The sequence below is a fragment of the Pantherophis guttatus genome, chromosome 2, assembly GCF_059756535.1.
Source record: "Pantherophis guttatus breed Tessera chromosome 2, ASM5975653v1, whole genome shotgun sequence".
Classification (NCBI taxonomy): domain Eukaryota; kingdom Metazoa; phylum Chordata; class Lepidosauria; order Squamata; family Colubridae; genus Pantherophis; species Pantherophis guttatus.
Window position 1 is genome coordinate 257,167,227 of NC_142064.1, and position 14,933 is coordinate 257,182,159.

General features: G+C 39.8%; 1 protein-coding gene across 1 annotated transcript; it reads right to left on the bottom strand.

The window, feature by feature from the left end:
- Positions 1-785: 785 nt before the first annotated feature.
- On the bottom strand, positions 786-14,138 carry LOC148115636 (vomeronasal type-2 receptor 26-like). Its single transcript, XM_087885193.1, has 6 exons — positions 13,860-14,138; positions 10,198-10,368; positions 9,685-9,945; positions 5,027-5,254; positions 3,399-3,525; positions 786-1,720 (listed from the first exon to the last, which is right to left on the bottom strand). Exons 1-6 carry the CDS (start codon positions 14,136-14,138, stop codon positions 786-788), a joined length of 2,001 nt encoding a protein of 666 aa, XP_087741319.1.
- Positions 14,139-14,933: the final 795 nt, after the last annotated feature.

A 14,933-nucleotide genomic window follows, 5' to 3' on the forward strand; every position in this document is an offset into this window, starting at 1 on the left:
CTAGAAACGAGAAGAGTGGCAACCCCATGTGCCTGCACGCATCGGGAAGATGGTCTTCCAGTTTCTGGTATGCATGTGCGCATGAAGATCAGCTGGCCAGTGCATGCATGCGGCTCTTCTGGTTTCCGGTGCTTCCCCATGCATAAAGACCAGCTGACTGTTGCACTGGAACCCAGAAGAGCAATGGACAATAGCTCGCATGCCCGGAGAGATGTCTCTGTGTGCCACTTCTGGCACATGTGCCATAGGTTCGCAATCACAGCTCTAGGGCACCGGGCTTTCAGAATAGGCAAAGGATTATGTTTAAACTTCTTTTGTGACCTAAATAGAGCTCAGAGACATTGCCAAATGCCAAATAATACATTGATATCTATGTCTACAAAATCAACGAGGAAGCTCTTGAGTGAAAAAGTGGTGGAAAATGATTTACCAGCTTCCCTGGTGGCTTCCCTGTTGAATTTGCTTGTGGGGAGCCAGAATGAAAGCTTGCAAATGGTGATGATGTGACTTACTTATGTGACATAAGTGAGAGCCAGTTGCCAAGTGCTCAGATTATGAGCATGTCACTGGGGCAGCCATAAAGTTGAGAGCTAGTCCTGCCTTTGAATAGTTACTGTATGAGTGTCATTCTTCAAAAACTACCTGTATTTAGATGTTATTACTCATATCTAACATGGATGGACAAATATTGTTTGGAATACCTACAAAGAAGATTAATTACAAGGCTTATTATATTATAACACCAGTATGTTACACTAAAATAGTTTCTAAAATCAGGAGCACTCCTAGTTTTTCATCATTAGATATTCCTTGGTGTTCATGTCAGGTCTCAGGATAATAATGAAGCATTTGGGGATAAAGATGCAGCCCAGTAAGCCCAGACTGGAGGCCAGGATGGAGAAGATCTGCACAGCTACCATGTATTTCCCTTTGGTGCTCAAGTAGGTGGGGACAAAGGAAATCCAAACAGTGCAGAAAACTAGCATGCTGAAGGTGATCCATTTGGCTTCGTTGAAGGTCCCAGGAAGCTTTCTGGCTAGGAAAGCCAAGAAGAAGCAAATGGCAGCCAGAAAGCCCATGTAGCCAAGGGCAGAATAGAACATGGTGACTGAGCCTTCATTGCACTGTAGTACAATGTGTCCTGGTTGAGAAAATAGGTCAGAATCTGGGAATGGGGGAGAAATTCTCAGCCATATGAAACAGATGCCAACCTGAACTCCAGAACAGGACAAGACAATTGAGGTGGACAAACCTTTCCCAAGCCATTTTCTCATCCTGCTGCCTGGCATTGTGGCCAGAAATGCCACCACCACCATGACAGTCTTGGCCAGTAAGGAAGACACGGCAACTGAGAAAACAATGCTGAAGGCGGTTTGTCGAAGAAGACAAGTCACTGTGTTGGGGCAGCCAATGAATAGAAGTGAAGTCAAGAAAGAAAGTAGGAGGGAGATCAAAAGAACATAGGTGAGGTCCCGGTTATTGGCTTTGACTATGGGGGTTTTTCGGAATTTAATGAAGATTCCCAGAACAAAGGCAGTAGTTATGGATAAGGTAAAGGCAAAGAGAACCAGAGTGAGACCCAAGTTTTCTTTATAAGACAGGAAAGTTATAACTTTGGGGATACATTGATTTCGCTTCTTATTGGAATATTGATCATCTGGACACTTTTCACAATGGGCTGCATCTGAAAAATATTTATTGCATGTGTTTGTTTCTGCAGCTGTAAGATCATGACAAATGCAGATGAACCAATTTATACCACAATACATAAATTATTTTTCTAAAAGTGATCAAGTAGAAGGAAATATTGAGATCGGAGGAGATTAGAAAATACTTTCTGACTTTACTTGATTAAGGCCTTACTTAGATGGTGAAAAAAACATATTAATGAAGGATGAACGAAGAAATGAGCAGTAAGTGAGGAAGTGCTATGGAACATGCAGCCGAGTATAGCCTGAACAGTGAAAAGGTAGTGCAACACTGTTGTTTAAATCCAACATGAAGAATCGGGTCAGAGCAAGTCTAGAACTTTGGCTTTAAATAACTTAATTATTGTTGAGATGTGGTTGCTGCCTCATTAGCATGCATATTTGATGATGGCAAGGGATGCTGTTTGGGCTGTTATACTAGGTTCACTCATTTGATTGTTCCAACAAGTAGAAGAGAATTGTTGAATATAGGGATCGAAATGGTATTAATTTTAACCATTCATGTCTAATGTAAGCTGGGAAAAAAATTCTCCATTTTCATTATGGAGTGTGGTTCTTAGGACACCACATCTGGATTGTGACAAGATAAGAACCCATGCTGGAACTCAGTTGTCCACCAGGGAGACCCATATCACAGTGATGTGCACATGACAAAGGAATAATTCAATATTTCTTTCAGATATATTTACAGTAGTGGCCAAAATTGTGGAAACCTTTAGAAAAGTGTGTTTTCTAAAACTAGCTAATAACATTACTTTTTTGGGAATGTGGGACTAGTACCATAAAATTATATATCAATGGAAAGATAATTTAATCAAGAATGTAATATAATAATTTTATGAAGGTTTTGCTATTAGAATAGCATTTACAGTATAAACAAGAAAAGTGAAGAACGTAGAAAAAAGTGAGATATACAAAAATTATCACCATAGAAAAACAAGATATACAAAAATTATTACCATGTCACTTCATACTTAGTTGGGTAACCTTTAGCATGAATTACGGTCTTAGGACATCTTCCCATGGAGTGAACCAAGTCTTTTAGTTCTGCAGCTGTTCTACTGTGAAACCAAAATTGAATGAATGCTTCTATTAACTGGGTTTTATTGCTGGGTTGCTTTTGAGTATTACGTTTCTTTAGTCAGCTCCATAGATTTTCAATTGGGTTAAGGTCTGGGCTATTCCCAGGCCAGTGGAATATGATTATCTTGAAGCTCCAAAAAAAAGGTGGTGTTATTATCCATCAAATCTCAAAAATATACTTTTCCCAAAAGGTTTCCACAATTTTGTCCACTAGTGTATAGGACCCAGCATTAATTAGAAACAATCATCCCATATTTAAAGGCTGAAAAGCAATAACATGATCAATACTCATAAGACCTGTCTTCTTTCCTGAAACCAAGTAAGAAGATAGCAACTTGAGATATTGCACCAGCTTTTCATTTTTGATTTTAATCGCAAATTGAGGGATAGTAACCAATCTTTGAAAAGTTTGTGGAACCTTTCGAGAAATTCATTTTTCTTGCTTCATGGAATTATGAAAATCCTATGATACTAATTAGGTCTATAACTAGACCTAATAACTAGAAAGGAAAGAACTTTAAAAATGTAGCCAGAAAAGCAGGAATGAATTTTGATTGCATCCCCAATTTCTCTCTCTCTATCTCTCTCTTTTTAACAGCCACCTACCTTCTCGCATAGAGAATGTTCCATCCATACACAGAGAACAGTCGTAGCAGCAAACTGGTTCTTCTTTTCTCATGACCTTGGCATATCCTGGGTAACAACTTTCAGAACATCTAGAAGACGGCACCGTCTAAACATAAAAATAGAGCTCAGCCAGGGCAGTGTATGAATAAGAGGGGTTTACATCAATGAACTGATTTCTGGAAGCCAAGGAACACACGGAGCCAACTCATTATTCAACCAAGGAATAATGACATAGTAGTTATCCAGTGGTGAAATCCAAATTTTTTTACTACCAGTTCTGTGCGTGTGGCTTGGTGGGCATGGTGTGGCTTTTGGTGGGTGTGTCAGGGGAAGGATACTGCAAAATCTCCATTCCCACCCCACTCTGGGGCCATCCAGAGGTGGTATTTGTCGGTTCTCTGAACTATTCAAAATTTCCACTACCGGTTCTCCAAAACCTGTCAGAACCTGCTGGATTTCACTCCTGTAGTTACCCCATATTCTTTCCTTTTTTAATCTGTTGGAGACATACATAAAGTAATATTGACCTTTTACAGAAAAGGTCATATATCACTTTATCACATCAGCCCATCCCACTGATTCAGGCAGGGAAATCAGGCTACAGGCCCCGTCACTCAAAGAATTCTGACTGGCAAGTCCTAGGAAGAGGGCATTTTCTTCCACTGTCCCTACATTGTGGAACATCTTGTCCTCAAAGGTGAAGAAAGTCCCCAATGTCTTGGTCTTCTAACCGAGCAGTCAAAACTTAGCTGTGTAGCCTTGCGTGGGGGAAACAGAAGGGCCCACACAACCATGGGGCTGGTTGCAGAAGTGTGAAAGATGATAGCTAGATGGATGGATGGATGGATGGATGGATGGATGGATGGATGGATGGATGGATGGGTGGATGGATGGATGGATGGATGGATGGATGGATGGATGGATGGATGGGTGGATGGAAGGAAGGACAGACTCTGTACAGAAACAGCAAATGAAAGCTGATTCTCTTTCTCTAATATCTCTATTGTCAATCCAGAAATGTTCCTTTGTCTTGTTCTTCATTCTAAAGGAAAATCATTCCATGGCAAATGGTGTTTCTCTTTTTGGGTATATGTGGGAATGCTATATATTCTATCTTTCCCTTCCTCTTTGCTTTGTCAGGAAACCTCTAAAATCTGGCTTTCTGTTTTGCAGAAAGAATGTCTATGTTTTTCTTCCTTATGGCTGAACCCCATATCATATAAATGATTTTATTGAACTGCTCATATTCCCCTCCCCTCACTCTCAACTTAACAACTTTTGCTTATACAGTTCAGTGAGCTAGTCCCTTGAAACTTTAGCTTTTCTTTTATTGAAAATCAGGTTATTTTATAGGATTTTAATCATGGTTTCATATTCCGGTTCAATAATTTACACTGTGGAGGCCCCCGCACAATTTATGATATAACAGTTTCCAGTTTGTGATTAAGCTACAGAAGAACCACTAAAGATACATAATATCTATGGAATTAGAGGTGCTATAGGTTTTCTTATTTGGTGGTTATCTCAATTGTCCTTGATATGAATTATGTTGGAGCAGAATACATGAGGACATAAATGGAAACCAGAAAGCAAGCAGCAAGAGCTACCTTGTGAAATGATGTTGGCCATAGGATGGCACCCTGATTGATGGAGACCATGAATTTGGAGGAGGCTTCTCTTTCTACAGTCCCAACTTTCACCCCAGCAGTTGACTTATTGGCAAAAACTGTCCAGTGCATGATATCAAAATCAGCAACAGGGACTCCATTTTCATCCAAAGAAACTCCATCCGTGGAAATATTGTGAAGCTGAAAGTTTCTCAGGAACTGATGAAGCTGCAAAGACATAGGTGCAGCTTACACAATTGAGCATTCATTGAGTGCTTTATTCTGGCTGTGATTCTAGATTGGAAGTACTCTGAATAATTCAACCTCTTTGGTTAATCACTTTGATCTGAAAAAATATTCAGGATTTCATTGGAAGCTTCGCTCCCTCTTTCTCCATGGAATACTAGCTCTTCTTCAGATATGTCTTCCATTTCCTTGGAGGAATCACTATATTGTCCTACCAAATATTTTAACATAAACTAAAATTACCTAAGGCTGAAATTTCAAGAATTAATTGAACTTTGTTAGACATCCAAGTGTTTTCCTATGAAATCATTAATTGTAGCCTGTTTCCTACTGTCTAAAAGGATTTCTGAACAGGGAGCAAACCACACTGTCAATTGCTTAGTAGATTGAAAGCATCCTATTTCAGCTTTTCCCCAGTCTTCAGACAGCATAGCCAGAACCAGCAGTTGGATGTGGAGAGTGAAGAGATACTCCATATTTTTCGGAGTATAAGACGCACCAGAGTATAAGACGCACCTTAGTTTTTGGGGAGGAAAATAAGAAAAAAGCTGATTAGCAGGTGGATCGGCCTCCCAGAATACCCCCAATCAGCTGTTCCCAGAGGTGAATTTTAGCAACAGGTTGGTTGGTTGTGAGCTCTGTGCCTTGCTTTTTTTTTTTTTTTTGCTTTTTTTTTTCTGTCTCTGAAACTTCTGAAACTTTCAGAAAAAACATTTTTTCTGCCTCTGAAAACCTCCGAAACAGAGCTTCAGAAAAAAAGCCTCTGAAGCTCTGTTTCTGAGGCTTTTTTTCGGAAGCTCTGTTTGGAGGCTTTTTTTCTGAAGCTTTTTTTCTGAGGCTTTTTTCAGTCTCTGAAACCTCTATTTGAGAAGCTGGGTGGGGCTTCATTTGGAGTATAAGATGCACCCAGATTTTCACCCTCTTTTTTTGGGGGGGAAAGGTGCATTTTATACTCCAAAAAATATGGAAGCTGTAAAGTCAAAATGTGGGGGGGGCAAAATGTTGGCTGATTATAGGAGAGGTGTGGTGGCTCAGTGATCTTTATTCTAGCAGTTCAAGTCCTAGTGCTGCATGAGGAGGTGAGCTCCCATCACTTGCCTCAGCTTCTGCCCACAGAGCAGTTTGAAAGCATGTTTTATGTGAGCAGATAACTAGGTACCACTTTGGTGGGAAGACAAGTTAGAATCCTGCTGAAATTAAACCTTCCTGGTTGTGATACCCATTTGCAAGGTGACTTCAGAGGAGGGAGAGGGCCTTGGAGAATGCTACAGGAAAAGTCACTTGTCATTCTTTCTGGCACAGAGCTAGCTAGCTCAGTGCACCCTGAGAAACATGCAAACGAGTACCTAACAGAGCTGGCAAACAGGCAGCCAACTACTACTCTCCATTAGCATTGTAGTCTCTTGGCTAATGTAACAAGGGCATATGCTAAATAAATAAATGGTCATGGTCATGGTAAAGGTAAAGGTAAAGGTAAATGTAAAGGTTTCCCTCGCACATTCATGCTAGTCGTTCCTGTCTCTAGGGGGCAGTGCTCATCTCCATTTCTAAACTGAAGAGCCAGCATTGTCTGATAACAATTCCATGGTCATGTGGCCAGCATGACTAAATGCCAAAGGTGCATGGAACCTTCCCACCAAGGTAGTCCTGATTTTTCTACTTGCATTTTTACATGCTTCCGAACTGATTGGCAGAAAAATAAATGGTACTCAATGTCAGCACTTCAAGCTGCATTTACTTTAGTGCTGACATAAGAAGGAGAAGCGGAGGCGTCTGGAAAGGGACGTTTGACTTTTCACCTACTTATTTTCCCTGGAGATAATATCCCCTAGGAGATGGACGGGAGGGGGGAAATTCCTTTGAGCTAAAGCAGTAGATTAGGAGTAGAGTGACTTGGAAGATGGCCAATGAGTGCAGAGGAGTGGGGAGAGGAAAAAGAGGTTTTTGGGTAAGGAAGTCAGTGTTGGCTGCGATGGAATCGGAGTTAGAATGTCGTGCTTAATAAATACTTTCATCAAAGATTTTGTTTGAAATGCAATTTATTTGAGACGACCTTGAAACCTGACACTCAGGAGCAAAGATCCGCTAAGTGTCAGATCACTTTCTGGTCTGTGAAAAAGCTGAGCCATAGAGTGGGAACCTTGCTGACCTCCAAAGTGGTTCAAGAAATTCAAGGCACTACTGAGAAGAAAGGAAAGAGGGGTAGCTGCAGCGGAAAACAGATGGGCACAAGGAGTGTTCCTTCTCTTTCCACCACCCTTTATCTGAACTGTAGCAAGAAAAAGCTCTGGAAGAAGGAAGACTAACAGGGAACAGAGAAGGAACAAGAGAAAGAGAAAACCCCAGGGAATACAGATAGAGAAATATGGAGATGAAGTGGTTTGTAATTGTACAATTTGGAGTAGCAGTAGAACAGAGATATTGCAATAGAGAATAGACTGAGTAAAAGGTGTCTAGATCTAAGACCATTGGTTTAAGAATACAGTAGCTGCATCAATACACACACAAATTCAAGAGTATTGATGAAGCCAAAAATAGCTTGTAAAATGAGAAGCTCTACAAAACATCAGGTCTGAACATAGATGGAACCCAAGCAGCCTTGATGGTGCAATGGACTAAAGTGCTGTTAAGTAGCACTTAGCTGCCAGCTGCCTGCAATTACTGCAAGTTCAAATCTCACCAGGCTCAAGGTTGACTCAGCCTTCCATCCTTCCGAGGTAGGTAAATGAGGACCCGGATTGTGGGGGAAATAAACTGACTTTGTATAAAAAGAACACCGCTTGGGGGCCCCCGAAAGCCCTACTAAGCAGGTATATACAAAAGTATGAAGGCTATTGCTTAACACATTGTAAGCCACCCTGAGTCTCCAGAGAAGGGCGGCATATAAATCGAACCAATAAACAATAAATAAATAAATAAATAAGGTGTTTTTTTTTATCAGCCAGTTTGGTATAGTGGTGAAGACAGTAGAAACCAAAATAACAGAATTGGAAGGGATCTTGGAGGTCTTCTAGCCCAACCCCCTCTTCAAGTAGGAAACCCTATACTATTTCAGACAAATTGCTGTCCAGTCTCTTCTTAAAAACTTCCAGTGTTGAAGCACTTTCAACATCTGGAGGCAAGTCATTCCATTGATTAATTGGTCCAACTGTCAGGAAATTTCTCCTTAATTCTAAGTTGCTTCACTCCTTGATTCGTTTCCACCCATTGCTCCTTGTCCTGCCTTCAGGTTCTTTGAAGAGTAGCTTGATCCCCTCTTCTTCATGGCAGTCCCTTAGATATTGGAACACTGCTATTGTATCATACCTAGCCCTTCTTTTCATTAAACTAGACATTCCCAGTTCCTACAACTGTTTTTCATGTTTTAGCCTCCAGTCCCTCAATTATGTTTGTTGTGTTTTTTTTTGCACACTTTCTAGAATCTCAATATCTTTTTTAATATATCATGGCAACCAAAACTGGATGCAGTATTCCTAGTGTGTTCTTACCAACACATCATAAACTGGTACTAACACTTCACATGAATTTATGAGATTATATCTTTCTATTAATGCAGACTAGGACTGTGTTAGCTTTTTGGGCAGCTCATATTTGATTGTCCGCTAAGACTCTCGTAGTTACTGTTATTGAGCCAGATACCACCTATTCTATACCCATTTTCAAAGAATAAACAGAAAATCCAGTTGCCTCTTGAAAAAAACAACTTTGGGACAACTATAACCTGGATGACTAAGAATCTTCATAGAAATTTGTTTATGCTTAACACTGATTTTGCTCTCTTTCAGAGGTGTTATGGCAGATCAGAGTTACCCCAAAATCTAACACAGAATTGGGAAAATATTTTATAATATTGCAAAAATATTATAAAAATATTGAAAAATATTGCAGATTCAATCTCATCTGAGGATTGCTGGAGCATCCTGAAACTGATTTAATTTACCAATAGGAAAAATTTCTTGTTGCTTTAGAACCACTGAATCTCTGCCATTACAACATCTCAACCCAGCATAGGTAGTTTCAATTTGGAAGATTTATCCCTGTAATCTCTCTCTCATTCACTCTTAAATATTACATGCTGGGCAACTGCTGTTTGGAGTATCTCACACCTCCCTACATCAAATATGATTTGGAGAAGGGGTGGTATTCACTCACTTTCCCTACTGGTTTGCAGATGTGAGCGTGTGCTTTGCTCGCAAGTGCCACTTCCCTGCATGTGCAGGGCCTTCTATGCATGTACTTTCCTTGTGCATGCCTTCCGTGCATGCACCCTGCCTCAAAAACGTGCCTAAATAGGATGGCATACAGCTGGAGCGGGTGGTTTTCCCGAACCGGTCTGAATCACCTGAATACCACCTCTGATTTGGAGGCTTTGAAAGAGACGCATCAATGGAACCTTGAAGGACTGATCCTACCTGCCATGGCTGTACGATCTGGGGTGAGTGGTGGTCTCCAATCCACATCCTCCTCTTGCTTAGGTGGGAGGAAGAGACGACATTGAGGACTGAGGCCACAGCTTGGATTGTTCTGGAAATACTGGAGCCATCCTCTGTCAGCATTTTTGCAAGCACATCCTGTGGTGGTAACCCCTGGCTCTCTTTTTCTATGCATCGTTCCCAAACTTTCTTAGACAACACAGGCTTTGAATAGGAACACTGGAATGCTTCTTCTACAAACTGTCTCACAGCAGGGGAATATGAATTAAGGTTATAGTATTGTCTTCTGTTTGTCTGAATGGTGAAGGAAAACAAGACATGCTTCTGTTGGAGATCAAGCCTATAGGAAAATAATTCTATACTTAAAAATGACAGCGTTGTCACAATCCACACTTTCCCCCCAATGAATGTATTCATCTTTTCAGTGCCATATATTATTGCTAATAGCATTCCGATGGCCTGACAATCCAGTTGACAAACTATAATTTTCACTTCGGTATTGGTAAGAAGGTCTACTACTTTCCTTTTTTCTTCCTCAAACATGTCTCCGGTACGGATATCCACATTTGTTGCTGGGATGGCCTCTGAGAGAACGACACAAATCCCATTTTTTACAGCTACAGTTTTCAAGCTTCTCTTAAAGTTTTCTCCTCTTTCGTTGTCCTGAGAAAAGAGGCCGATCCACGTCCATCGGAAATGCAGGAGCAAGTTGACAATTGCAGAGTGAGGAGGTTCTGATTTGGGGGTCATCCGGTAGAAAAAAGGAAAATGATGATTTTGTTCAGGAATGTGGCTAATGACACCATAGCTGATCTAAGATAAAAGAATATATTGCTAGTTTGTGCCAGTTTAATGATAAAAGCCAGAGCCGCAAATGCGCAATGGTTAGAATGCAGTACCTCAGGCTACTTCTGCTGACTGCCTGCAATTTGGCAATTCAAACCTCACCGGTTCACCTTTGACTCAGCCTTCTATCCTTCCAAGGTAGGTAAAATGAGGACCCAAATTGTTGGGGACAATATGCTGAATATGTAAACCACTTGGAGAGGGCTGTAAAGCACTGTGAAGTGGTATATAAGTCTAAGCGCTATTGCTATGTTTCAATGTAAGGGCCTTTCCCACTGCTGAGAAACATATACAGGAAAGAACACCTGCATGAAATGTGCTGGCTCCCTTGGTGTTCTTTCCTCTTCTCCTAGTTCCTTTTGAGTTAAGGGAGCCCTGAGAATTGTCAGCACATTCTTCTGGTCAAATCCTCACCATGTAATTAAGCCTATGTATTAAAGTAGATGCAATGGGGCACTTTTGCATACCAACAGCTGTGACTCACATGAATCCTAAACACTATGTGGGTCACCAACTAATATATTATACTCTGCCATTGATTCTGTTCAGATAGGTGCATAGGAACATCTCCGTAGTCATGTGACGAGCATGATTAAATGCCAAAGGCTCACGGAACACTGTTGCCTTCCCACCAAAGGTGGTCCCTATTTTTCTACTTGCATTTTTTATGTGCTTTCGAACTGCTAGGTTGGCAGAAGCTGGGACAAGTAACGGGAGCTCACCCTGTTATGCGGCACTAGGGATTTGAACTGCTGACCTGCTGACCTTTCAATCGACAAGCTCAGCATCTTAGCCACTGAGCCACCACGTCCCTATTCAGACTGTTAATGATGGCTAAATCCAACACTCCAGTGTAAATCTCCATACACTCTATGAAGCTTCAACATCTGAACATGCTTTTGCCTGGGACTCTGTAAATCAGCAGGAATTTGAACAATTAAAGGCAGGCCTTAGGCAGTTCTCAATTTTGAAACTTCCGGATTATACAATGGGTTTCACTTGTTTGTTGCCAAAAAAAAGAATTATGCACATCTCAACGAGTAGTGTGGTGGCCTAGAGGTGGAGCTCTCACCTCACAATCAGGAGGCTGTGAGTTTGATCCTAGGTAAAGGCAGATATTTCTCTCTCTGGGCATGATGGAAATATATCTGCTGAATATAACTCCACATTGGCGACAGGAAAGGCATCTGGCCAGTAATCACTCAGCTCCATTCAGTTGTCCAGACTCCACCCCACATTATGGGGTCATTAAAAGATGATGCTGTTTTATCTCAACAATATGGAGGCTCAAAAAGGCCAATAACCCATTTGTCCTATAGAGTGGATCCAGTTCCACAGGCTTATCCAACTTGCTTACAAGTAAATTGTAAGTAACAATTTACTTACTGACTGTTACACTGTGCATGGAGCACATGGAGTACAAGCTCTTCTCAATCGTGGGCATCTTCTACCCATCTCTGCATCATGCCTTTCATCTATGATATGCAACATCTGTTGAAACCAGGCATAGCCATTTCCAAAGCTCCCCTTAAAAATCAAGTTTCTGACTCCCAAGATAAAACTTCAGGACAGTTTTTCTTTCATACTAGCAAGATGTAAGTCAAGGGAGGAGTTAAAAGAGGAACACAATTTTAATGCAGATTTTGAATGTTACTGTGATGGTGTAGTTCCATTACAGAGAGACAAGAGCTCAAGGCAGGATACGCAATCACCACAGAACAAAACAAAACAGTATAGAAACTGACACTGTTCAGTCTCTGTTTCAATACAATTAGCAGAATGCCCTAAACTAGGTAGAGATGAAATCAGCAAATATTTATAAAGACTCAAAAGGAAGCCGAGAGGGAAATAATAATAATCATATACAGACAGATTGTCATTTGGAACACAGCACGCCAGATATCACAGTTGTCAAAAACCGAAAAGTACAATTTATTGACATCACAGTACCAGGAGATGCCAGAGTTAAAGAAAAAGAACTGGAAAAAATCATGAAATATCGCAACCTGGCCATTAAAACTACACGGCTATGGATGAAACATGTAACAGTGATACCCATTGTCATCGGGGCACTTGGTATCATGTCCAAGAATTTTACAAAACACATCAAGAAATTACAGCTTCCTGCAATAAAACCAGTGAAACTGCAAAAAAGTGAGCTACTTGGAACATTGTACATCTTAAGAAGGTACTTGGTTGATACTTAGGAATCTGGCAACAACCCATCTCAACCATTTGCACCAGTCAATTGTATTTGTCACACATTTTTAAATGTTCAGTTGACTGAGTTTCATGTTTAATGAATAAAAGAGATAATAATAATAATAATAATAATAATAATAATAATAATAATAATAGTAGTAGTAGTAGTAGTAGTAGCAACAACAATAACAACAACAATAATATAAAAAAATTAATCCACCAGTCATTATGTAAAACATATGACTTACCTGTATCCAAAAAGTCATGGGAACAATAAAGTGGAAAAAGTTATAGAAAAGGAGAAGGTGAAGATCTTGTGGGACTTTCAAATACAGACAGATCATCATTTGGAACACAGCATGCCAGATCTCATGGTTGTCGAAAACCGTAATGTATAATTTATTGACATTGCGGTACCAGGAGATGCCAGAGTCAAAGAAAAAGAACTGGAAAAAAATCACGAAATATCGTGACCTGGCCATTAAAACTACACGGCTATGGATGAAACATGTAACAGTGATACCCATTGTCATTGGGGCACTTGGTACCATGTCCAAGAATTTTACAAAACACATCAAGAAATTGCAGCTTCCTGCAATAAAACTAGTGGAATTGCAAAAAACCGCACTACTTGGAACATTGTACATCTTAAGAAGGTACTTGGTTGATACATTATACATCATTTTACATTAGTACCAGTCAATCGTATTTGTGATTGCAATTGCATGTTTACCAACCAAGACACATTCTTGCAACAGAACACACATTCTACTATTCCATTTCTCCAAGCAAGAAATGGTCTTAATGTTTCTCCATCTTTACCCAACTTTAATAAACATTCTACCACTGGACCAACATTCATTTATATGTTGTTTTGTTTCTTTGAAGAAAAGCTCTTCAGCAGCAGAAAGGGAGAAGGCATTCTTTTCAAGCCATGTTGTGGTATGAATATATGCATACGTACATTTAATAGAAAGAAAATTATTTCAGGTCTTTCAATGTCTACTCTCTGCCTCCAGATTTATTTGAAGGTATAAATAACATGTGCCTTCTGAGCTAATTGGAAAAATTTACAACATGGAATTAAGTTCATTTTAGCTTCATACCTGTGGAATTTTGTAGATGCCCAAGAATGTAGAAATGTGATCAAAGAGTTCAGAATCCATCTCTTCAAGAACTGCCAGCTGGTTCTTTTGTCTTCCACATCTGTAATTTGGGATATTCTCCTGCCCTGTAGACAGCAAGTCCATCATGGCCTCATATGTTATTCTTGCATTGAAGAAGTTATCATAGATGTTGTAGCCCAGGGTGATGTTGGGTAACACCCTTGGGCACTGGTTGATCTCAAGAACAGCCAAGAGGAAGAGCAGAGTATGGCGGAACATTATTGACTTGCTGCAAAATAATAGGCTATCTATACAACGACTCTAGGTTGCACACAACCATCCCAAAAACATTGTTTGAAACATGCTTTTCATCCCCAGAAGCCAAACCAGGCATTACCACATCACAACCCCCTATCCTAACCCAATGCTTGGGAGGAAAAGTTAGGTCTTCACAGCCCTTCAGAATAGAATAGAATAGAATAGAATAGAATAGAATAGAATAGAATAGAATAGAATAGAATAGAATAGAATAGAATAGAATAGAATAGAATAGAATAGAATAGAATAGAATAGAATAGAATTCTTTATTGGCCAAGTGTGATTGGACACACAAGGAATTTGTCTTTGGTGTATATGCTCTCAGTGTACACAAGGAGAATAAAATACATTAATCAGGAATAAAAAGATACAACACTTAGTGGTAGTCAAGGTTACTAATAAGCTATCAAATCGTACTAGGAAACAAATAAAAACAATATAAATTGAAAGATACAAGCAACATGGTTATAGTACTAACTGGGAAGAGATAGATACTAATAAGGAAAAGAAGAATAATAGTAATACAGCCTTAGTAAATTATTTGACAGTGTTGTGGGAATTAGTTGTTAAGCAGAGTGATGCTATTCATCATACTAAAGAGGAGTGCTAAAACCAAATGTTGTAAAATTTGACAAAATATACCCATTGTCATAATATTATATTACTTTTTTAGAGTCAAGAGGTAACTAATAGCTGGATTCAAGTGCTGGATTCACTCTTGAGAAAATGGTATCACCTATATGGAGATGATCCTTG